At 36.8% G+C, this 25,069-nt stretch overlaps 2 protein-coding genes across 2 annotated transcripts; both read right to left on the bottom strand.

Moving 5' to 3' along the window:
- Nucleotides 1-352: 352 nt before the first annotated feature.
- Nucleotides 353-9,173, bottom strand: herpud1 (homocysteine-inducible, endoplasmic reticulum stress-inducible, ubiquitin-like domain member 1). The gene is made up of 8 exons (XM_044125353.1): nucleotides 8,722-9,173; nucleotides 7,186-7,263; nucleotides 5,999-6,064; nucleotides 4,151-4,308; nucleotides 3,574-3,684; nucleotides 3,117-3,488; nucleotides 2,176-2,293; nucleotides 353-1,993 (listed from the first exon to the last, which is right to left on the bottom strand). The coding sequence occupies exons 1-8, from the start codon at nucleotides 8,872-8,874 to the stop codon at nucleotides 1,817-1,819; spliced, it is 1,233 nt and encodes a 410-aa protein (XP_043981288.1). The 5' UTR covers nucleotides 8,875-9,173; the 3' UTR covers nucleotides 353-1,816.
- A 981-nt stretch (nucleotides 9,174-10,154) lies between these two features.
- Nucleotides 10,155-23,905, bottom strand: slc12a3 (solute carrier family 12 member 3). The gene is made up of 26 exons (XM_044125349.1): nucleotides 23,497-23,905; nucleotides 23,088-23,204; nucleotides 20,350-20,425; nucleotides 19,733-19,828; nucleotides 19,506-19,645; nucleotides 19,303-19,413; nucleotides 18,297-18,408; nucleotides 17,856-17,986; nucleotides 17,602-17,686; nucleotides 17,232-17,383; nucleotides 16,780-16,887; nucleotides 16,552-16,675; nucleotides 16,033-16,134; nucleotides 14,395-14,550; nucleotides 14,204-14,303; nucleotides 13,664-13,775; nucleotides 13,406-13,543; nucleotides 12,963-13,069; nucleotides 12,747-12,829; nucleotides 12,586-12,663; nucleotides 12,391-12,489; nucleotides 12,182-12,293; nucleotides 11,923-12,009; nucleotides 11,400-11,538; nucleotides 11,254-11,321; nucleotides 10,155-11,141 (listed from the first exon to the last, which is right to left on the bottom strand). The coding sequence occupies exons 1-26, from the start codon at nucleotides 23,779-23,781 to the stop codon at nucleotides 11,000-11,002; spliced, it is 3,060 nt and encodes a 1,019-aa protein (XP_043981284.1). The 5' UTR covers nucleotides 23,782-23,905; the 3' UTR covers nucleotides 10,155-10,999.
- Between the last annotated feature and the right edge of the window lie 1,164 nt (nucleotides 23,906-25,069).

Below are 25,069 nucleotides of genomic sequence, written 5' to 3'. Positions count from 1 at the left end.
AACTGTAAAAAAAATTTAAAAACATTTTCTTTGAAGGAAAAATTCTTCCAACATCCTCTTGGAGATCTCAAAAGACAAATGTTAATAATACTGGGCAGACAGTCAAAAGCAGAAGTTGATTTAAAACCTATTACAGTTTAACTTTAACCAAACGTGAACCGTGGTGGAATTTAAACGTCAAATAACTTAACAGTGCTGGAAACATTTGACCAATCAATAAGCTACGGGTTCTGGGAAATATCCCATCGGGGCTTTTCCCTATGCAGTGGAAAAAGAAGGGACTTTTGTGTGTTTTTTTTTTTTTTAAAAAAAGGCAGAAACAGTTTCTTCACAAAAACAAACAAAAAATATATATTATTTGACATACAAACATTTATTGCATCTTTTAGAAGAAATGTTTCCCTTGCAAGGGGCATTTTAAGGTTGGAACAAAAATAAAGATAAAAATGTCCACTATACACAGTGACCTTTGCCACAGTCTTCTTTCCTCCCCACACAGGAGAAACAAGCATTAAGTTAAGGTACAGAAAATATACAAGATTACACAACTACCTTTCATTCTGCTTACTTAAATGTTACTTCAAGGCTTTACAGAGACAAGATTATAAAACTTATTTACTATTACAGAACAAAATTCATGCGAAAGAATGAAGCACTAAAATCATTTGAATCCGACCACTTCCCATTCAACATAATTATTATAGAAAATATCAGGAAGAGAAATAGTGTATTGAATCATATAATCTGGAATGCTACCAGAAAAACACATTGACAAAAAGCTGAGACATAAAGTCCTCCTAATATAATTTTTTCACAATATAGGTTGCTTCTTTATATTGAATTTGATCTGTAATTTCAACTATTTATGTGTGAAAGGCTCTGAGCCCCTAAAAGGTCATGAGTCATAACCTCTGTGGTGAAGCTTGCATAAGATAGATGTTAGATGTAAAGTGCGTTGTGGACACAAAAATATATTTATATAGTCTTTTGGTTTTTTTTAAACATGCTTTTAGAAACTACTTTTCAAACCAATTACATAAAAATATTTGCATTTGGTCACGAAGAATGTTTCAATAAAACAAATCCACCTTAAAGCCTTAAGAGTGGAATGAAAGGTGGAAAAAAGTAATCTGGGATCAAACCTTTTTTTTTTTCCTGGAGTTTAATCCAAGGTATGAATTTCCTCTTCAGTTTTCTAGAAATAAATTGTATTCCAATTATAACTTAATGTTTATAGTGTGGCACTCCTGCAGATCACCTGCAGTAACAGACTAACAAGTTGATTTTTATTACTTTAGTCGGTATGCAGGAGGTCCATTGAGTTCCTTTTCCTCCGTAGTGACAAAAAGCTTAAAAGTGAAAACCACCTGTTAAAAATGTGCTAACGCAATGTTCTTTCAGAGAATCTAAAAACAGATTCAGGAGTATCTGTAAGTGACAAACTTACTGGTCACATACTACTCTTTTTTTTTATTTCCCCCCCCCCTCTCTTTTAGATCTAATGAAATTCGAATGCTTTAGGAAAAAAGATAATTCCTCATACTAAAAGAGAAATCACAAAAAGCAAAGACTTTCCTTCCTTTACCTTCAGGTTCCACCTTGTGCCTGTTACCTTCTGATGAAGCATTAAACATGGTGCTGGGATAGAAACCTGAAACTAGAATTGATGAACTGCCCACTTTCAGTCCTTTGGTACCATCCATATTTTTTTGGCAAGTCTCATTGTGCTGGTATTCGGTTTGCCACTCAGCAGCTTCTCGCATCCCAGCATGCTCTCTGGTTGCCATTATAAACCAAATGCTGCCTCCTCGGGAGCTCAGTTCGCCATGCCCTGAGCAACCTCAGGTATAAGGGAGGAGAAGAAAGTTTTGAAGAAGACCCAGGCCGTCCACATGACAGACACCCTGTGAGGAGGAACTAAAACTGCTGTCATCGGCTCCTCAGATTCCTCAGCTGCGCGGTCCACAATCTGTCCATCGGCTGGTTCTTCGGCCTGAAGAGTCAAAGGACAGAAAAGCTTCTCAGTTAAAAGTAGTTCACAATAAACCTCCATCTGTGGGTCATTTGTTCACCTATGACAAGGTCAAAACAATTCTGGTATAATATTAGCAAAGATCTTGTTGAAACAATTTGAAGAAACTGGAAACTTAAGCGAATAAAGCGTGAAATTCTCACAAGATTATGCTCAGGGTTCCTGTCCTCATTCTGCTGGTTGTGTTGGACCTCAGGGGGCTGGAGGTTTGGTGCTTGAACTGGTGCTGGCCTTCTGAAGGGAAACCAGCCCATAGTGTGTCTGCATATGCAAAGAGACAAGAAATTGGCTTCTGTAAATGACAAAATGTTCAATTTTGTCAGTATGAAACCATATCTGTGGGCAGTAAAAATCAAAGTCGGTCCGATTGACAAGGATGTGCACTGCAAAGCCAAAACTCTGACCTTAAATACAAGAATCCATAAAGCAGAACATTTAAAAAAATCCATTAAAATTAGCTTCAGAACTGCATTACATTTGTAAAAAAAAAATAAAAAAAAAAAGAAAAAGAAAAGTGAGCAAGATTCTGATTGAAGAGTAATTTCATAACATTAGCACATTTAACTTTTCCTGTGTGTACAAAAATAAAATATTTTTTCATGAGGAGTTTTTTGTTTTTTAGAAAGGAGATAACAGTTTTTAGAAGAGCTTTAAAGTGCCTTTGATCCTGATGGCTGAGCCATGTTCACACAGTCAGCAGCTACTTATGTGCACCAGAAATGCCACAGTGCTCCCCCTGCTGGTCAGTCACCATTAATATCTCAGCTACAAAAAAACAAACAAAAAAAAAAACCCTTAAAGCTTCATTCTATTTTTTTCTACTGAATAGACAAGGTGTTTGGCACATGGACTTCAAATTGAATGTATTATTTGCTAAAATTGATTTTTGTTTGTCCAACTGAAGCATGGCTGAATCATACATTCACAACCACTTAAGTATAATCAAAGGAAACCAAACTATGATCGATTATTTGGGAAAAGGAACACTTGTTTTTTCCTTTTTCTTAATGCTGCTCATCAGCCAAGAACATTTATTCTCAAACTGATTCAAAATATAAAAACAAAGAGTAGCACAGAAGCTTACAGATACATGATGAGCAGCGTACTCATCACCAGCAGAAAGCGGCTCAGGTTGGAGTTGAAGTAAACGATCATGAGCAGGACGCCGAGTCTTGCCGCGGAGTACAACCAGCCCAGCCAGTCGCGCTCCACGTCCTCCTCGTCCTCCATTACGGGCCCGCCCTGTGCGTTCATTCGCATGTTCTGATTGGCCTCCCCCGGGTTGATGAAAGCGGCGTCCTGCACCGGGTTCTGATTCACTGGCAGGTTGTCAATGGGGTTCTGATTGGCCAGAGGAGCTGGGACAGGAACTTGGTGGGCAGGGACAGGTGGGTATTGGCCAATGGTTGCCACCGGCGTCGGGGGAACAGAGCCTGCCGCAGCCATGGCTGCTTGGCTATTGGTGGGAAATTAGATTTAGAGATCAGAAATGACTAAAGTCCAGGAACAATGAAGAGGATCAATAATCAACAGATACTCACTACTGCAGGTAATACTGTCTTGCGTAGACATGTTGGAGCCACAGGAGCTGCTGGGGGCTGTACAGAGATAAGGCAGGAAAGGCTGGCTGGGTCAGCTGGGATGCTGCAGCGCTGCGGGAAAAATAGAAATCTTCTAAGAAACGTGATCTTTTGTCCAGGAAAAAACACCAGCAGCGATAAAATATGGGATGCTTGGCTTAAAAACCACATGCATATTTATTTGTTGGCCAGGTGGAAGTTAATACTAATGCTCACAATTTGAAAACTGCACTTATAAAAGAGCTATTCATTCTGAAAGTGTTGGGTGCTTTCATGGAAACTCCCAAGTGATTTCTTCTCAATGTCTTTAAGTTTCACTTCAGTCTGTGACAAGAGGTTACTCTGAAGAGAGTAGCAAACAGAAATGATTGTATGTTTTGGGGTAATTACTGGCTGCATATTGTGGTTTTGTCCTCTTTAATCTGACATTCTTAGATTTTTACCAACAATCTTCAGCAGCTTTATGCCGTTTCCCCTCCCAGTTTGCACCTTGTTTAAAACACTCTTAAATTAAGAAAGCTGTCTCTTCATAGCTTACAGTGTTGAAGCAGGCCATGTTGGAGCTCCAGGCGTCTGCGTGTGGATCTGAGTAGAAGTCGCTGAAGAAGTCTGCCTCCTCTGCCTGAGCTCTGGTGTGCTGGGAGTCTGAACAGGTGGTCTCAAACTGGAAGGATGTGGTTGTTCTGCCTCTTTGCTCTGCAGAACAAAACACAAAGTGTGAGAAATGCGAGAGTTGGTGTACACCAGGGTTCTGCAACTTCTACAATCCAGTCTAGCAAAATATTTATTTATTTATTTATTTATTTTTAATCAGTCTACAACAAGAAATTTGACCTAAATTTAAATTTATTTGGATTTTTAGGTTTTGAAAAATTAATAATAAAATAATAATCAAAAAAGAATAGATATAGTTTCCTTTATAGGATGTTGACATTTGTACAAAATGCTGTAAAAATATATTCTTAAAGAAAGGCACAAAATTTCCAACCTAATAACTAAAAAGATAGAGCTGGTACTTTAGTGTTGTTCTATTGTGCAAATTCAATGCAATTATTCAACAGAAAAACCTGTAAATGTTAGATCTAAATAAAATAAAAAATAAAAAATGTTCATCATTTTGAGTAAAAGGTATGAAGAGTGGAAGGTCCAAAGAGCTGCCAGCTGCAGTGCCCTGGTTTAATTAAGTAACAGGATGCACAAACACCTGCAGGTTCTGAGTATTAACCAAAGTAAAGAAGGCAGTGAAACCGAAGCGAGCCATCTTTAGGAGTTAGATCTTTAAGGATGACAGCTGAAGTGGAACTGTTCCACCTCACAACATGTTAGTAGAAAAGGAGGAGTTGAATGAGCACAACTGATACAAAGACGGTTGTTTTTTATGTTTTTGTCATTTTGAAAACAACTTGTTCATTGAAATATGACTTAACATATCTCAGTCCAATAGACAACATAATTTCTAGAACCAAGTTGTAAAAGCCTAGAATATCACTAAAAGAAGATGCAAAACATTTAGGTACCATTTGTCTGAACAGTATTTTCAGCTCCACATACGGAAGTTAAATATGCAAAAAAAATTGCCGTGCAAAATAAACTGCTGACAAGACGACAAACTCGAACCACTTAGGAAAACAAAACCAGACACATTCAGAATTAAAATAATCAATCTCTGCTTTAAATGTGTGTTTGGCCGCTCTTACGCAACGGTAACCACAACTGTACTCAAAAACATTGGACGCATATGTACTAAAACAAAATTTCTTTTGGAAAGACAACTCTTGTTTACCGTTTTTTCCTCAAGGCTTCTCAGAGTTTCAGTGAGTGAAGCTTAAGACTTTAAGGCCATTACGATATTAATTTCAGAATTGCATGAATAGGAAAAACTCTACCTCCATAAGTTTAGCTGTTGAAGGTGACTCCATGGTTTTTAGCTCAAAGTTAGCCGAACAATTTACAGAAAGATTCATAATCATTACTGATGACAGGTTTTACCCCGCTATTAAAAAGCCTTGTTTTGAGCCAAGCTTGGTTAACCCTCCCATGGTCTTAGCATAATGCTCAGGAGGAGGGTGGCAGATATCACGGTCAGACAGCAGGGAAGCAGGGGGGTGGTGGTCCCATTAGATGGTCAGTTCCCAAAACCACACACACACACAATGTGCTCCTTCATAACAAAAGAGCAGGCAATTTTAGTTTGACTTGAGAGACATATGAAACACTTTTTGAAGCTTTAAGACTTTTAGAGCCCCCTGAAACTCTATCTTTGTTATTGAGCTCCCACCCCACAAATATCTATCTGCATATCTCCCTGGCACAGATTCTAATCTAGAACTGCTGAGACTACAGTTCTAGATCAGTAATTTAAAAGACTTTTTAAACTAATGTTTACCTTTGTTGCTGCTTGGGGTGGATTCCTCATGGGGCACACCAGGTGCAAAGTGGGAATGGAGTCCAGCTGCAAAGTCAAAGATAAAAAAGTGACTTTTCCTCCATGTAAATCCTTACAGAGTCATCACTTTGGGAAAACAAATGACAGCAAGCTGGTATAAACACAAAATGCTGCTTGTCCTTCTGTCATGTTGGCTATAAGACAGCTGGTGTTTCTTTTCTATTTATGTAAGCTCATGGTTATGTCACAGTGTAAAGGTCTGGGTCACCTTAAACCTTCGACAACCAGCACAATTTTGCAGTCACATAAAATCTAACATAAAACCCCCCCCAAAAAAAACAACAATGTTAGACACAAAAACACAATAACCTAGTTTAGCACTCAGTGCATTCTAACACCTGATTTAAACTCTGTTCTTCTTCTGCCTCAACTTTGAAAAAAACAAGTCTTTGCTAAAATATAGATACAAGAGATTATATAATTCTTCAGGAAACAAAAAATAGAAGCCAAAGAACTTTAGACTTTTGCGCACTCACAATATTTGCTAATCAAATGACATTACACGATGGATCCCTAGAATAATCCCCTGTTGTGTTTCTTGTTATTAGCAGTATTTGCATGCAACTCCAGGCTCAGCTCTACTGTTCCTACTTAACACAGACCTGGTGTTTCTTTGCTCAACGCAAGACTTGCACCTTTGAAGTTCATACTGGTTGGTGTAATCACTCTAAATGTAAGGACACTAACAAAAGTCAATCTTGGATGGCTTGGAGTACGCTGGAGTAATCTGGTTCGCAACACAGCCCAGCGTTAAACATTCATGACACGCCTAAAAAAAATGCGTTCATAAAATAGTGCCACAGCAACTGAAGAAAACACACATGTGTTTTTAAGAATGTTTGCTAGACAACGGTGTTGTATTACAATCACTCGCAAGATAAAGATATGAAATATCATCCTACACTGAATTTAAAAACAATAAGAATCCATTTACAGGCTGAGGAACTCCATACGAGGCTGTTAAATATCAAACAACTTTCAACGAGAAAGGAAATTATGTACCCTGCATAACCCAGAATAATTTCAATAAGTTTACTGATTTAAAGTTTAATTGTAAATTTGAATTATTCTAAGTTCTAATAAACTTAAACAGATTGCAATGAACAATAAACACAATGAAAACATACCTGTCTGAAAAGATCTTTGATGTGCAAATGATCAGGCAGAAGCTTGCCAGCAAAGATCAGTCTCTGGTCACTTACTGCCTAAAATACAAAAAAACAAAACAAAACAAAACAAAAAAAACACATTTTTAAATTTCAGGCATTAAATCATTTGGAAGAAAGAAAATCTCATATTAAACCAGTTTTCTACTAAGGATAATTTGCTACAGTCATGTAAAGAAAACTTAAAATGCTCTGTTTCAAACGGCAAAAGAGCAAATAAACATGTCTATGTTGTCATTAAATAATTGGCTTTTGTAGAAGTTTTTTTAAAGTACTACACAGTTGAGGTTATTACAATTGAGTTATGCAAAACATTTTGAAAGAAACATTTTAAAATACAGCATTTCTTACAGTTTCTGCATTTTGCTTGCAAACACCTGCCTCACCTGTTCCCACAACATCTGGCTATTGATAATCCAGACCTCATCAGGATTACCTCAGATATTGACAACTAAAACAGATCTGAGCTGATTTAAAAGTGAAATTTTGTTATTTAATATTAACAGAGTCGGCTAAAACCACATGGCTAACTTCCCAGAGTTGATCAATAATAATTAACTTTACTGCAAAACTACAGCTTCTCTTTAACTTTGAGGCTTTTTTCAGTTTTATGTCTGAGGTTTCACCGACTAACTGCACCATCTAATCTCAGAAACAAATGCAACAAATTTTTAGCTGCTGGCATTTCAAGACTTTCCCTTATTAAAGTAAACATACAAAGAGTATAGTGTTTACAATTTTATTCAACATAGGTGGGGGACCACCCTTTAAAAAAAAAGAAAAAATTCAAACAAGTGGTCTGTCAGAGTACCTATATTTTGACTAAAACATCTACTTTTAATGACGAAAAAGCAATTTTTTTTTGTTTTAAGGTTGAATACTCATTCCTGTTGTAAAATTGTCTTCGTCATGAATAAATTCAACATAGGCTGACTTCTTGAGTATTTTGGGTCAATAGACATTTGATATGATTATCAAAGGCAGAATATTCATGTAAGACAGTTTAACATCTTTAAGCATTTTGGGGTTGCAATATTTAACAGGTTTCAATGAAAATGGAGGGACAACAACTCAACAATTTCAGCTTATAACGAACTAATATTTGTGTGAAAATATTTGTCTATGAATATCTTCACAGACAAATATTAAATTGTCATTGTTTGAAATGTATTTTGTAGCTCTTTCAGATAAAATTGTTTATTCTGGGGTATTCTTTGTATCAATAACTACTCCAATTGAACCTTGTTGACTACAGATGACCTCTGTTGGAAAATATTGTAAAACCCCCCGGCCCCTCTGAATTTATGGGTTACAAAGAAAGTATTACGAAGATTTCTATGGCCCATTTGAAAACCCGTAACAAGCGGACATTTAGAACAAATGCAGCCAGGCAGGAAGATAATACGGAGGAAATGGCTGACAGCTGTTAGCTCGGAGCGGCTGTTATGACATTCCACAACATAGCCTCGAGCTAATATCTAGCCTCTTATTACTTACCGGTTTGCTTGGGTAAACCCTCGACAAATGAGCCTTAAGGTCCTTTACAGTCCACTTCATGTCGACCCCATCAATAATTTGGTCCTCCTGAGCCTGGTTAGGTGTTTTAACGAGAAGACTGGTCGTCTTTTGTTGAGAATCTTCTAAATCCATTTTCACTTTTGAGTCAGTTGATGCGGTTACGAGAACTGGGTGGAGGTATTCGCTACAACAACGCTACTCAGGAAAAGTGACGCGCTTTTGTAAAATATGCTGGTAGTAAGGCTGGAACAAAAGCAAACCTTCTCTTGAGCTGAGAAACTTTACAACCGGAACAGCGTCTAGAACTGTCTGTATGCGGTCCGTCGAACGGGACTTTACAGGAACAGTATTGTTTCCAAACACATTGTGGCTGCTCCTGATTGGCTAAACGCCACTTTCGCTCAGACGTGGAGGCTCGTCAAATGTTTGCACTGAGAGCATGCGCAGAAATCTACAAGTACGCTTCTCGGCAATTGCTCAAAGATCTTCTATTTTACAATGGTGCCTAAAATTGCTCAATTTTACTCGAAGTTGACAACTCTTTAAACACATTATACAGTTTTAACACAAAGACGGATATCCATCTTACATGTCTAAATTCCTCAACAAAAATTTTTCTGGAATTTTACAGCCACGTAAGACCCTATGTTCCACTTCAGTAGCATCCCTTACGTTTGCTGTATTTGAAAAGTTAACAAAGTGTGTCCTCACTTTTAACATCTCTGTGCAGAACGTTGCTCATCCAGTAATGTTGCATCAGTTAACTTATTCAGACCGGAATGGTTACATGTCAATGCATTTCAAGAACATCGAAATATTAATTTGTCAGGAATTCACTTAAAAAAGTAAAATCCTGTTACACAGATTATTTAAAAGGGAAGGATGAAAAAGATGTATTTGAAAGTTGCTTGTGTGATAAATGTGCTTTGAAAAATTAATGCTTTAAAAAAAATAAAAATAAAAGAATAACAATAACCTGGATTACACACATAGAAACTACTTCCATTGGAGGGAGACCCAGAGAAAACTTAGAACTAAAGTTAACGGACTAGTGTAATTACTAGCTTTGGGATCCCTCAGAATAAACTGCAGCACTGATGAGAGGGTATCTGGCTTTACCCTTGAACCCTTTTAAACCAACCTTGGCTTGGTGGAAGATGGAAAAATGAAAACATCATGATCACTTCATAGGTAAAAAAAAAAATGCAATTTCACATTTCTTTTATTTCCAATGTTTCATATGTGAACATTAAACATGAGTTATTCATGATTAAAAATTAAATGAATAAAACTCCAGAAATAAATTAAGACATTCCTCAATCCAAGCTGATTAATCACACACACACACACACACACAGTCTAGTGTTTGAATGAAATCAAGAAAAGATAAAACTGTCACATTTTTAATGTACTTTGCAAAATGTCAGAATTATAAAGGAAATTTCAGGAGATTTTGATTTATTAAAGGCTATTTAATAAAAACTAATAGTTAATTTCTCCAATCCCTCCCTCAGAAATAACTACAGGAGCAGTGTACCAATAAACATGCCGAAACATATAAATCAACAGCTTAATTGGGTTATTAATTTCTAATAACCAAATCTTCATAATGTGAAGTTGAATGGCAGAAGATCAAAAAAAAATTGTTTGTGATTTGCCCGACTTTGTCACAATTTTTAGATTTTTATTTAGAAAAATTGTGAAAACCCACAAAAATTATTTCCTTCCACTTCACAATTATGCACTACTTTGTGTTGGTTATAGAAAATATATAATATGTAAGAATTCGACTGATAAATTATAAATATAAAACTTATTAAATTAGGGATTGATATAGAAATGGACCTTGATTTAGATTGTCATTTTAATGTATTATTATGCTATTGTGTTTTAATAAATTACATAATAAAGTCTTGGAAGCAAATCACTCACATTTTTCAATATCAACCCAAATTTAGCATATATCATAAAAAGTGTTAAACGTAAAGCAGACATGCCACACTTTTTTACCCCAAATGTCATTAAATTGAAAATATTTTGTTTGTATTAAAAATGAATGGAGGAAAAATGAACAGAAATCCTTAAAAAAAACAATGAGAATTTTTTTTGTGTGTGTGTTACTTTTCAAACATCTATATTATTGTGATGTTGGATTCAATTGCACATACTACATTAAAATATCTTAGGTTTTTCAGTTTTCAAGGTCCTACAGTGTTGCACCATTTCCTTTTAAAAACAACATAATTACTGGAAAAAGTTATTGGCAGTAGAAAGTAAGAACGCTCTCCTGGTTTCCTCTGACCATCAGGACTGGAGCTCTGAGATCCCGGGACAAGATGTCGAGCCATGCCAGGTACAGAGAACTGGGACACCCCTCTCTCCTCCCTACCGGCATGGTGCTGTTTGGAGACACAATGAAGGACACATAACAGGATTTCTTTTCAGTTTGCAACAATCGTATCTTCTACTACCCAGGACAGAAGCAACAAAAGTTACAAATGTTGCACTCACATCACAATCAGAGCTGCATCTCTGGAGTAATCTAGCAGGACCTCATTCAGACGAATCTGACGGAGGGACTGAAGGTCACACAGTGTTAATTCTAGTGAAGAAGAACTGGGGAACAGAAAAATGTGAGTGACAAGAATTTCTCAGACCTTAGCCATGTTCCTCTCTAAATCCTGGTTAGTGATCATCCAAGGTGCTTCCTGCTGTCTTGGAGGGTCAGAATCGGAGTCCTGTTTAGGATTTGCATCCACCCTAAAGCGACCAATCATGTTCTCGAAATGATGAACACTGGAGAAAAGAAGAAGTTACTGATTAGATAATGTTTCAAAAGACTGGACCAGCGTGCTTTTTTCCTTCTGCTGGATGGAAAAAGCCAAGTACACGTCATGCAGTTTTTCTTGTGGTATCATCTTTATCAGCAACAAGTTACTTTCTAAACGACTTTGCCATTCTGTCACATAGTTTTGGAGTGATCTTGGTTAAAAACAAGCCCAAAAGATCATCACGTTAACCGACACGCTTGAAATTGGTTTAAGATCTATAACATGCTATCTGAGATCTGGGATGGAGTTTCTGGATCTTTCAAAATCTCTTGCGTAGATTATGTGCTAAATCTGATCTTGAGGCAGGTTTATTGGAATACCCGATCCATGAACAAGCATGCAGTCTTACTTGACAGGCTGAGGATTTTGGTAGATGTCAGGAATCACTTCAACATCTTGGAAACCGAGACGGAACCTCTTGATGAGAGACAAAACCCTAGGAACAAACCATACACCTTAGATATTTTTCATATAATCTCATAAAAATAAAAACAATCCTCTTTTAAAACTAAAAGAGAGTCTTCTATTATGAATATATTGCTTCATTTAATATATTCTCCAAAAGAAACTAAAATAGTAGATCTCTAATATAAAACAAGTAATCTCACTCCTCTTTTTGCTCGTCCTTTTTGTCTGGTTCCCCTCCAACAAAAACTCGGACCTTACACCTGGCCCAGCGATTCCTGCGAGTCAGGAGGTATGGCAGCAGCAGCGTCAGACCTAACAACAGAAAGATCATCATTAGGAACCATGCTAAAAAGTCAGAGAAGTGAGAGATGAAGGTTGTGACTGGTGACTGCAGACATAGCGCTCCTACCTCCATCATCAGACAGCCAGTAAACATCAATGGTCTTCTTCCCTTGTTTTTTCTGGAACACGGTGGTGAGTTGTGGCTCAAGATCAACAGTGACAGAAGCTGCAAACAATTATCAAAGTATAATCTGAATGTACTTAAAGCTCTGTCAGGGAAATACATGTTTTCTTGTGATGTGATGATGTGCACAGTACATACATGCTGTGCTTGTTCGAATAAGGGAGGAGGGAGAGATGGTGTTGATGTTGTTCTGACCCTCATCAAAACCTTGATTAACTGTAATAAGAACAGTTATCAATGTGAGACAGGGAAGAATGTATCACTAAAAAACTTAAATTGCTCTTTAATAATGCTCTCACCATGTGACTGAGGTGGATTGGAGACATCTAAGCCCTCTTTCATCCTCAGCACACACACTCCATATTGCAGGTCGAAGGCATCACTGAAGAGCACATAAAATTGAATTCAACAAAGCTTTGTTTTCTTCATGTTTGGTCAAAAAAATTATAATAAAATAAATGATATATCCATAAGATTATTTATGCTAAGTAGATAAGTTTGCAAATATTACTCACTGCAGGATTTCTATGTAGTTGTGTGAAGCAAGAGATGGCTCGGAGCGCCAGTCTTTCTTGAAACCCATCAGCAAAACGTTTGGCTTTATTCGACCCAATCCTGCCCCCTGGTGGGGAGTCCGTAACATGAGCAGAGTGGAAAGAAGATGGCCAGGTTATTAAATATATTCAAAGTATAAGCCTCTGTGAAAATGAATCCTCAATCAAACTTTACAAATTCTATGCCGGACGCATATTATGTTGCATACACTGAACTCTAATAATTATTGAAACACATTGAAATGAACAAATGTTCTAGATAGATAACTGATTCCATAATAGAAAACATAGTCAGAATAAAATTTTACGTACAACACTTTGTTGAATAGAGAGATATTTTATGGGAGAGACTACAACATTGATTCTTGTTTAAACCATATTTTGATTGTTAAGCTGTTTCTGACCTGAAGCAGCATGTTAACCCCACAACGTAGGTCCGAAGCCACAACTCCCCTATAAAATGATTTTATCTTCCTTTGGTTCAACCAAGAGATGTGGCTATTACTGCTGGCCTTTTCTAAAGTTGATGGGGAAGAATCAGCCTGAAAATCAGGAAGGATAATTAGTAGGTTTTTAAATTGCAGAGCTAAACACAAAGAACTTTATGTACTACTTTATTGCATGAGAATAAGTTGTATGTGGGTATTTTAATATATACGCACAATGACCACATTTCCACACATCATCAGACTGAGGTTCTTTGTGAAACAGTTGACGAGATCCAAGAGAGCTGGACGACTGCTGGGAGGACCTGTGAGCACCAAACACTGGGGTCTTGTGGGGAACAAAGGCATAAAGAGATTTAATTCAGAGCCAGTATCAAAGCAGGAAAAGTAGTATAGAGCCATAACAAAGCACCTTTTTATGTACTTATACCGACTTCTGTACATGATCTGAATTCGATAAAACAACTTAAAACAACAAAATGGGAAGAGAGACGCAGCTGGAGCCATTTTACAAATTTATCCTTGGTTTTTCACCAGGCCCACATGGAGTGTTTGTCTCCCAATGTTTGTTATCCTACTTGACCAAAGTACACAATTCCAGCAAAAGTCTATAGAAAACTCTGTCAAAAACGTCTTTAAGGGTACACATACAACTAATTACCCCATGGTAGAGAACTCTTGGCCTGCAGTTCTCTAACAGTGAGCCTCTCATAAATTGTACCGTCTTTGTTATCTCCTGAAGAGCATTTCACTAACCTGTAGTTCTTGACGTGGTCCTCCACAAGGTTCAGACCCACACAATGATTCAACGCCAGATTGTAGGAGCTTGCTTGGAGTGATGAGCCCCAGTTAACATCTAAGCCAAGCAAGGAATGTGAATGAAAGCTTTGATATGACAATAAGCTATACTTTTATGAAAATTTAGTTTTTACAGTGAGTCAGATTACCTGGCTTTTTGTAGAGCGTGTACCCCAAGAGAAATACGACAACACCAATTGCAATAAGAGCCGCCCACCAGGTCAGCAGGAACATGATCACCACACATATTACAGCACATATCAGCGACAGCCATTTACTGTAGAATCTGAAGGATGGACGCCAACCTGCAAATGTACAAATTAACACAACACACACTTCACAGTCAGAGAAACTAACCTTTGTTTTACCTACATTGTCAATTGCTCAAGGGCACAGCTTCATGCAATTTAATGTAGACATTAACTTGTACATAAAATGATATACAGCTACATCATATTATGCACTTATATGCATAACATGATTTATAAGTTACAATCCAGGGAAGAAGTAATTTTCACCTTTAAGATCTTGTCTGTCTTTGGTCATTTGTCGTTCATGTCTGATCATTATATACCAAAATAAAGGAGTAAATTGACATTTTTGGGATGACGATTTCATTTATTAAAGGTGAAAAGGCAATCAGACCCCATGTAAGTTCTGGTTGTGAATATTTAGCTGCAACACATGGCATCAAAGATTTGCAATAACTGGCAATAACTCCTTTGTATTGCTGTGGAGAAGTTTTGCCTGCACTTTCTTTGTAACTTTGCTCACATTGGAGGGTTTTTGAACATGAAAAATCCGGTTAAGATCACTCTTTGATTAATTGATCAAAATCAAATTGATTGATTTGATTTTTTGGTGAATTCTAAAGCAATTTTTTTTCTTTTTTTTTGTTATTCAACTTTATCCTAAACTGATGGCCAATCATTCAGGATTTCAGCTGGAGACCAGAATTTGTGCTTTCATCAGTTATAGCAGGTTTTCAACTCCCGACTCAGTAAAGCAGCCCCTGAGAATGATCCTACCTCAATTGTGTCTGACTGTCTAATTATACTATGTTCTGTTTAAGGAATACTGCCAGTGTTACTCCATATGTAAAGGGACCCACTTTGCAAAACTTCTGCTTTTGTCTTGTTAGTCCTCAGACTATTTTTTCAAAAGTCTTGGGAACCATCAAAAATATCTATGAGGTAAATGAGACCGGCCTTTTTATGAGGTCAGTAGTGACTGACCTCAACTGAGGCCCACCCAGCTTTAGATGTTGTTATTGCTCCTTTATGACCTCCTATTTAAAGGACCAAAATGCTATTTTGAAAGTTTCTCTGTTCCATGGTTTTTGTAATCATTTATAGACAATGGCTCTCACTATAGTCCAGTGAAGACTTAGAATCCTAGGAATGTTTTTGCATTTTTTCCAGAGCTTTATATATTTTTTGTTTTTTATGTGTTCTTGAATTTAATTATAGTAGATTGTGTATAGCCTTTTAAGATCTTTTAGCCTACTTTGTGTTGCCAGGGGTTCGATTTAAATGAATTATTGTTATTAATTTAATCAGGCTTAAGCACGGCTAGTAAAAATGAACATCCATTCAAGAAGGGGTTAGTATATTTCAGCTCATATTTTCACACATGTCCTGGTTGGTTTTGAAACTGGCTTTTCTATTTACTCAGGCTGCCTTTGTCTTATACATCAAACATTTCTTAATGAAATGAAAAAAAAATTAAGTGGGACAGAAAAGCAACTACAGAAAAAATCTGCAAGAGAGCAAATATTTTTGACCTACCTGGTGAGTTGGTGATTGAAGCATGGAAGCAGCTGAAATTGATCAAAGAGTAGGAGCAGAGGTAGAAATTGGAGATGATCGGAGCGATGGCATTCAACTCAGCTGGTAAAAGATAATAGATTTTTTTTTGTCATAGGCTACTCTTTACTGTGTGAAAACATGAACTTCTTGTTTAATATTAACTCTTCAACTGACCAATACGTTTAAAGTGGTACTACAGGAATAATTAAATTTGCATTGTATACATAATAAAAAGACAACTATCAATTAAATCAAATATACTGATTGTATTGATATAAAAGGAAAAAATACTGTTCATTTACTAAGAATTTAAACTGTATCTTGAAACTAAAATTATTTTTGTTTTCATTGCTCTTTCACTTAGTTCTTGCTATAAACTTTAAGACTTCATTTTGTGGTCATAAAGAATATCTATTCCAAAAATTAAGATCACCTACAACCCAATATGCTGTAGGATTTGGTTAGAAAATACATTAAACATCTGTTTTAATGACCCACCAATGATAATAAAACAGGCAGCAATGATGTAGGTCAATAGGTAGGCTCTGAGTGGTTCTTGGTTTTTGCCATATCCTTTGCCGAAGAAACCAATGAGAGGGTAAAGATGGTCCTTACAGAGACACTATAAAGCAGAATATAATAAATAGGACAAAAACAAGCAAAAGATGCAGCGCCATTTTTTTTCTTCACATCTGTATAGTGGTGTTTGAGAAAATGTGTATGTACCTGAAACACCTTGGGAGCAGACACCAGGCACGCCAAAGCCGAGGACAAAGTTGCTCCGAATATACCAGCAGTGATGAGAGGGGCGAAGGCTGACACCATGCTTAGTGACTAATCACACAAAAGGTCTTGTTCATTAAACACCTACTTCTTGTCAAAAATGCTAACCAGTCTTATATGGTTCACGGAAAATATATGAATCTATTTATTTTGATTGGACATCTGTCCACGTGGCAATAAATGACTTAATTTTAGAATTCGATTAAAAACAGAAGAACAGATACAGTTACAATTGATGTAAATTTCATGCCATCATATTGCCGCCTTGCTCTGCATCTCCATTAATAACTATTCACATTTTTATTGTGATTAAATAATGTCAACAAAAACAGTACTTCACAATTTTGGATATAAGAACAGCGTATAGCGGCATGATCGTTTGGGTTACAACTGACCTGATAGTAGTTGCTAATGCCATAGGTGCAGGTCTTATTGTTAATGCACTCGGTGAAATCCCATTTATACTGACATGATACACCTTCGCAGGGTGTTGAAGGGGACAAAGTATCATTTAGAGAGCCAGAGGCATCCCGAACCACACAAGCTCCTGCATAAAAGTTAACATACAAAGGAAGAAATCCAGTATTTACAACCACCAACAAACCCTTAATAGACATAGAAAAGGAAACAATTATTAGCTAGGGATTATTAGTTCAGTGCTGGGAAGGTTATTTCAAGTTTAGTCTAGAGAAAACAGCAGCAAAACATGTTAAAATACTACATTTGAAGCATACTCTCTATGCATATTTTCCCCACACAGCTTACCAACGGTTGCAGAGATGATAAGGTAGGAAAAAGTAGTCCAGAAAATTGCCAACAGTGTCCCTCGAGGAATAGCTACTGTTGGATCCTAAGATGAAAAGCACATGGGATATACAAAGTAAACTACTTCTATCCAACCACGTTAATATTTATTCATGTGTATTTTCTTTTTTTTTTTTTTTATCTGTGGGGGATACACGTGTCCCCCATATACTGCTGGAATATAAGAAAGAGAAAAAAAAAATACACTTGCACACCTTCAGATCTCCAGAGATGTTGGCTCCTGCCAGGATGCCCGTAGCAGATGGGAAGAAAATAGAGAACATGCCAAAGAAACTGCCCTCTGGACCCCGCCAGTTGGGTACAAAATTGGTAGCAAAAATACCAGCTGTTGAAGTTGAAATGGTAAAAGTTACAGAAGAATTGGAGCAAAGAGATAGTCTTATCTGTCTTGGCTTAGAACTTGCAACCTAGATTGGGCATTTCATCCTAAGGATTAATTTCTTTATTATAGACATCTTTCATGTTTCAAAAGTATAAAGTTGCCAGAAAAATCACTCATTAAAGCATAAACTACAATAGAACAATCAAATAAAACAAAAAAGAATTTAACTACTAAGATGGTCAAGGAGATACAATGGGCACATTAAAAACTGAAATATTATGTTCAGCTAGAGCTGAGTGCAAATAATAGCTACCTTTGTAGCTAAAGAATCCTTTGGCTTGTTTCTCCAAAGAAGCTGGCATGATGGTTCCCACGATGTAACTGGCAAATGACACCATTATGACAAGGAAAAACAAAACCTGGGCCTGTGGAAAGCACATTGCAAAGTACTGTAAGTGTGCATTGTAGACAAACATTTAAGATGGCTTATTAAACAAAACTGGGTTTTAGCAAAAATCTCCAAAAGTTGCACATTATTTTATGCATAAACATGAACAACAACATCTAAGTCTCAATTGAAAAAGTTTTGTTCATATTTCTGTCCCACTCTGTGGAAGTCTCATTATAGGCAGCTGTTTGAGTAAATTTATAGTTGAATTAAATCGGTTTAACCTTTTACGCCACAAGGCAGAAAGCCTTGGGAGTGCCTGACTTTCTGTTCAAACACAGCTGAATTTATTCCTATCAACCTTTCATGTGCCACAGATCATACAGCAGCCAAATCTGTAACGTATATAGAAACGGTCAGGTAACCTAATTATCTGAAGTCTGGAATGTGGTATCAGTTTTATGCTCACAGCAAAAGAACTACTAGTACGGAGAACATCTTAAAAATTTCAAAGTTCCACCCAGTTTTTTCAAAGACACAATAAACTTTAACTATATGCTATATTGGTCTCATCCAAAGGTCAGCAACCTTTATAACCCAGAATCCTTTGACTTTTGTTGGTGGAGCTAAAATTAGCTTGGAGCAACAACTGAGCTATTTTTTTGTTTCTTGGGAATGTGTTTTTAAAATAAAGAAATGATCATACTGAGGGGAGTGAAAAAAAACTTTCTGCACCAAAATGCTAAACTTTATACAAAATTATGTAAGAAAAAAAGCACATAGTGTGGAACTAAAAGACAACATTACCATATTAAAAAGAACATCGCTAACACTATTTAACACCATTAATCTTACTTATTTTTCAGAAATGCTATGTATATCTTTGAAGCAAACTCCCAGGATTGCTAAATTCTTTGACCACTGATCTAACCTTTGACTCCCACGCCATGCCTGCCATTGAAATCCCTAGCAGCAATGTTACGGTGATGATCCCAATGATGCGGATGTCATTCGTTTTGTCCACCATGACAGCTCCATGTTCCTAAGAAAGAGGTACATATAAGGAGTCTTTGTTTGCTTTATTGTGTCACTGTAGTACCTGATTTGCACATGCATGTGGAGAATGCTTCTCACCCTCATGAGGTCTGTGACAGTCTCAGCAAAGCCCACAGTGTGCATTGCCACAGCCACAGCATTGGCAAAAGCAAAGATCAAGCCAATAGAGCCGCCCAGCTCAGGACCGAGGCTGCGACTTATCAGGAAGTAGGTGCCGCCTTGGGGTGTGAGGTGAAAAAATATGATCTGGTTAGGAGTTTGTGACTTTTTCCACATTGAAAATAGACTAAGTTTTAATGACAAACCTCCTTTGACTTTTCCGTTGGTGGCTATGGCTGAAGTGGACAGACCAGTGATCCCAGTTATAGTAGATGAGAGCAAAATGATGACCCAGGTCAGACCTGTCAGAGGTGGGAAACAGTCTGAGTAAAGTTTCAATTCATCCACTGAAAATGTAATGTGATTTAGCACACATGTAGAACAATGACGGTTATGTCAGTCAATTAATTTGCAAGGAGCTGGCAGTTCTGGAGAGGAAGACATTGGTACAGACAATTGCTGTCCAACACTCAGTGAGGTATTTGAAGGTCTTCATATACAGAATATGCCATGTAAGATACATTAGCATAACCAGCTCTTGATGCAGGTTGGTTGGAATTGTTTTGTGACATTGTGGTTGATTGTGTTGTACAGTTTGTCAACATGTCAGCTATTCTCTATACAACAAACAATTCTTAATACAGCCATCCAGTTGCATATAAATGTGAAGTGCATCATTTATCAAACCCTGACAAGTGCTGTCAATGCTATCTGGCATGTCTATGAGATATTCTCAATGCTAAATAATGCTTAAAATTTCTTAAAATCTTAAAATCAAGAATAAATACTTGAAAGTGCATCACACCAGGAATGTTTAACATACCGATTCCAGCCTGAGCTGTGATCCAAGGCAGTCTCAGGTACAAGATCACCCCCCAGATGTTTAACATGCAGCGAATCTGTGTACAAACAAGCAACATTTTTACAACTAGAAGGCAGGGGTTAAAGAAAAAAAGTTTAATTTTACTACTGGCAAGAAAGGCAAAATTGATGACTGAGGGTGCCAGACGTTTATATAAAATTGTGTTGCATTTTATTATCAGGTCACTGCAATACACCAATTAACTTCTAAAAAAAAAAAAAGACCAGGAACACAAAAAAGCTTAGTGACACATTTAAATACATAAGTAACTATGTTTGAAGGGATATGCTTAGTGACACACCATAAGAAATGAAGGGATCTGAACTCTTGAAGGAGTACAGTACAATGGAGTGTGGAAAAGGTGGTAAAAAATTAATTTTAGCCTGTTTTTTCGAAAATCAATGTATTCCGGTTTAGAATCAAAGCCGATCAGTGTGCCTCAATGAGACATTGTCTTTAACAGGCCAATAATATCTTTAAGCTTATAGACATTTGTGGATTTCTTTTTATTAATATTGCATATATTTTCCCAAACTGCACTATGTTTGAATATTCACTAGCTGACAAACATCTTGTAAATAAAAAAAATATATAAAAAAACAGGACTGACAGCTTGCATTTGTATTATCAGACAATATTCATTTGTTTATTTTATCCTTCTTATATGATTAAAATTTTGATTACGTTTACAGATGAGTGCATATGCATGTTGATTGTTTCATATTAAGCAATATATTTGAATGGCAGTTCAGTATCAGTGATTTAGAGGTGACCCTGCTCCAAAAACACCTGATTTAGCTTCTCAGCTCTACAAGAACCTCCTACAGACCTGATTATGTAAATCGGTTGCGTTCAAATAGGAAAACATTTGACAAATGTAGGACACAAGCCCTCAATAACAAGATCTGCCCTTCTTGGATGCAGATCAATTGGTGCATTACAATTTATTTCACTGACAAACATAGTTAAAGTTTAATTCTTCATTTCTGCATAAAACTTCCTTAAGAAGAGCAAAGACACAGATAAGGATTAACGAATCTTTAAAGCAGCCTTTTGTAGTTGCTTCTGGGTTTAGGCAGCTTATCTGTTTTAAGATGTACAGGCTGGACAAACCTGCATAATAAAGTTACTGAGTGCTACATTTTTACAAGTAGGTACCTTGTAAATCCCATCTGGAAAATATTTTATAGGGTTTGTTTGAAAAACACTTGTTGATACTCAGTCAAGACTCCTTCTGATGCAACAGTATTTTTCCCGTAGATGTTTTCTTCTAGAAAACCGTGAAACCTTTCCACAGTTCCGGCTGTTAGAGAGGTTATAAACACAATAGGGCTACAAACACCATAATTTTCTGACCATAAGTTGTAACATTTTTTCTTTTTCTTTTTACACGCAACTAATTCAACATGGTAAAGAAGAAAACAAAAGCTCAAGGGCAAATCTACCTCAATGCAAAAGTGACATTGAGAGTGAAAACAAAAGACGTGTGTGAGGCTGTTCAACTGGAGAAGATGACTTCAGTGGTTTTAGTGCATAGCAAGATCGAGATAACAATGACTTTTCTGGTACCCTAAGAACTTTGGGATCCAATTTAAACTACTTCTCACCACTTTCAAGGCCATCCTGTCTGTCTCAGTATCATGATGCCAGAACCTTCTCTTACGCTGCTCTGGAATCAGCTGCCACCTGATCCGTAAAACTGACTCCCTTCCTCAGTCTGAAAACCTCCTCAAACTATATTTTCTAATCTATAGAATCTCTGTTATGTTTGATTTATATATGTTGCTGATAGTTTGTTGGTTTATTGCTATGCTGTTTTATTTTTTGTACGCTGTCCTTGAGTGTTTTGAAAGACGCTTTAATGCATTATTATTATCCAGCTTAATACTTTTACGCAGTTGTGTTACAGTCTTGCTGGAAAGAAAACATGCACAGTACATAATTCTGTATGTTACTGGTACGTTATTTCATTAAAAGTAATATATATATATATATACATATATACGTGTGTGTGTGTCTCATGCTACAATGTGAATACCTGCAGTAAGGCAAGTACAAGTACCATTTAGTTTATCTTCAGAGTTAGTGTGTACTCCGTATATTCAGATGTGAACATCCATATCCAACACACTCATCCTTGAAGGGCTGCCAGAGGGGCTGGTGCCCATGTCCAGCTGATCATATCACCAGAGCAACACAGGCAGGACAAACAACCATGCACACAAGGAGTTTTCTTTTTTTTTTTTTTTCCCAGGGAGACCAATTAACCTAACAGTCATGTTTTTGGACTGTGAGATGAAGCCAGAATACCCGGAGGGGATCTACAGGGAGAACATGCAAACTTCATGCAGGAAGACCTTCTTTCTGCAAAGCAACAGTGATAAAAACTAAGCTACCATGCAGCCATAGGTACAGTCAGCAGTTCGGAAATCACAGTACTTTTAAAAGGTGTTTTTTGAATTACTTTTAAGTTAAATGAAAGACTTTTCATTATGGATTACAAATCACAGAGATAAATAAAACAAGAGAAGTGAAAGTTACAAAAAGAAAAACAAAATTGTTTCTCTCCTACTGGTTTAAAGCCCAGTTTACCTTGAAAAAGGCAAACTGGTAAACTTGATGATGCCGATTAGAACATTGATGACACATCTCTTTAATCCATCACAACTCCTAACCTTACATTAGGTCAGTCTACCTACCATGACTCCCTGCACCCAACCAAAGCGGGTGGGTTCAGGTGGGGGCTCCTTTTGCTCGTCCTCTTCTTCAGACGTGCCTCCTTCCGTCTCCTCATACACAGGAGGTCTGGAGTCATCCTAATCAAATGAAGTGTTGTTAGGTCTTATGACTTAGAAAGTATAGTTTAAAAAGAAAAACCGGACTGGTGTAGATGCTTGTAGATTAAAAGCGGTATAATTTGTGAAATAGTAGTAACTTCATTAAGCATAACTAGAGCTAAAATAACATCAAATATTGCCATACTGAGTCGATAACCTTGCAGAAATAATATCCAAGTCATACATAGAAGATTTAAGACAAACATTTTACTTTATTTGCTCATTGAGAAGGTATTGAATATATGAACTGATAAAGAATAGACATCCTTACCTCAGGATTACCATGCAGTTGATGCAGAGATGGCCTGAAGCGTCTCTTCCGACCCCACGCCTGACTGTTGGCGTAGAAATCATAGTGTGGTGGAGCATCTAGAGTCCCGTACGCACTTACAGCAATAGATGGACGGGATGTCATGCTACTGCCATCACCGTAACACTGATAATAATCCGACTCATCAAACCCCCCAGACGATGTTTTACCATTAAGTACTGACAGTGGAAGGTTAGTTCTGTATGCAGACAAGTTAACATTGTCATTAGCAGTTGGATGCTCCATTAAAAATGTCACAGAAATCTCAGAAAATTTCAAAACGATATTGGTGAATAAGAAGTATTTCCTTCACATACAGCTGGCAGCTAGTCAATGAAGTTGATCATGGAGTTGCAGTTAAAAGAGGAAGGCTTTATTACGAGGGCTGGGTTTAAAAATGACCTCAAAGTAGCAGGAAGAGCCTCAGGCCATATAAGATGTTCACTTGTTCAGTGAAAAGTCAAACAAGACTCATTACAGGAATTATTAAACCTGACATGATCAGTTTCACATTGAAGAGGTCAGCCAAGAAATTCTTTAGGACTTAAAGAAACATTTGATTTAAAAACATTTCACAAAAAAACCCAAAAAACATTTCTACAGATATTTCTTCCCTTCTACCCCAAACATTAAGCATTTAAAATAAAAATAAAAAAATTGCTTTTAAATGTCATTTGAAGTTCTCTTTCCTGGCTTTATCATCACAGGTATTAATGATTAATCTCCTGTGTGATTGTTTTGGTGAGATTAGTTGTAAATAGCATAATTACACTTGTATGAACGACCTGTACGATGCCCTTGACTGAAACCAAACAAAGTTGTTAATGGAGCATGTAAAGGTCAAGCAACTATTCATCTTTTATGCTTATTTTGGAAAATAAGGACACTTGTTTTGCAAGAAAAAGTGTTTTGTCATCTGGGAAGTTGTCAGTTCAATTCCAACCTCCCAGACCACATGTCCAAATGTCCTTGAGCAACACATTGGGTCCAGATGTGCCACAAGTTATTGAATTGTGAAGAAGTACATAGATAATGTGACTCGCAGTAAAAAAAAAAATTAAGTTGGAAAAAAGTCACATTAGAAAATTTGTTTTACGATGAAGCAATTGTATTAAAAGTAAAACCTGACTTACTGGACAATTTTAATATATTCTGCTTTTTTACTGGAGCTTAGTTTCTGCACAAATGGCAATGCCTCATGGTTAGTTGACAAAACAAGGAAACAAGTCCATATTGTGACATGCCCATCACTGGATATCTGTGGCGAATTGATGTTTTTAGTTTTGGGGAATTTCTTCCCTGTACAGAACACATTCACCTTGAAAGACTTCAAAACAAGCTTGACTTGTTTTTTTCCATTTTACTGTTATGAATGCAACATAAGATGAAACAGTGTTACCTAATCTAATAAAATCTGATTACCATTTTCCTTGCAATTGAAACAACTCAGTTTTATTCCCTGTTAAGTCATCAACTGCGTGGGCATGTGAATGGTGCAGTTCCACTACTGCTCTTATTAGCATGAAAGACAAAT

This window comes from Gambusia affinis, linkage group LG08 (assembly GCF_019740435.1).
Source record: "Gambusia affinis linkage group LG08, SWU_Gaff_1.0, whole genome shotgun sequence".
In the NCBI taxonomy this organism is placed as follows: domain Eukaryota; kingdom Metazoa; phylum Chordata; class Actinopteri; order Cyprinodontiformes; family Poeciliidae; genus Gambusia; species Gambusia affinis.
Note: the sequence above shows the minus strand (reverse complement) of the source record. Positions and strands in the feature narration are given on the sequence as shown.

Bases quoted from the DNA above. Each gene is read 5' to 3' on its own strand.
- herpud1 (XM_044125353.1), bottom strand. From the start codon at position 8,874: ATGGATTTAGAAGATTCTCAACAAAAGACGACCAGTCTTCTCGTTAAA. The intron at 2,294-3,116 runs GTAAGCTTCTGT...TTGCATATGCAG, and splicing joins ACGCTGCTCATCATGTATCT to ACACACTATGGGCTGGTTTC. The intron at 1,994-2,175 runs GTGAGAATTTCA...TTGACTCTTCAG, and splicing joins GGAACCCTGAGCATAATCTT to GCCGAAGAACCAGCCGATGG.
- slc12a3 (XM_044125349.1), bottom strand. From the start codon at position 23,781: ATGGAGCATCCAACTGCTAATGACAATGTTAACTTGTCTGCATACAGA. The intron at 20,426-23,087 runs GTAGGTAGACTG...GTTTGTACACAG, and splicing joins GTTGGGTGCAGGGAGTCATG to ATTCGCTGCATGTTAAACAT. The intron at 12,010-12,181 runs GTGAGATTACTT...GTTTGTTCCTAG, and splicing joins AAGGACGAGCAAAAAGAGGA to GGTTTTGTCTCTCATCAAGA.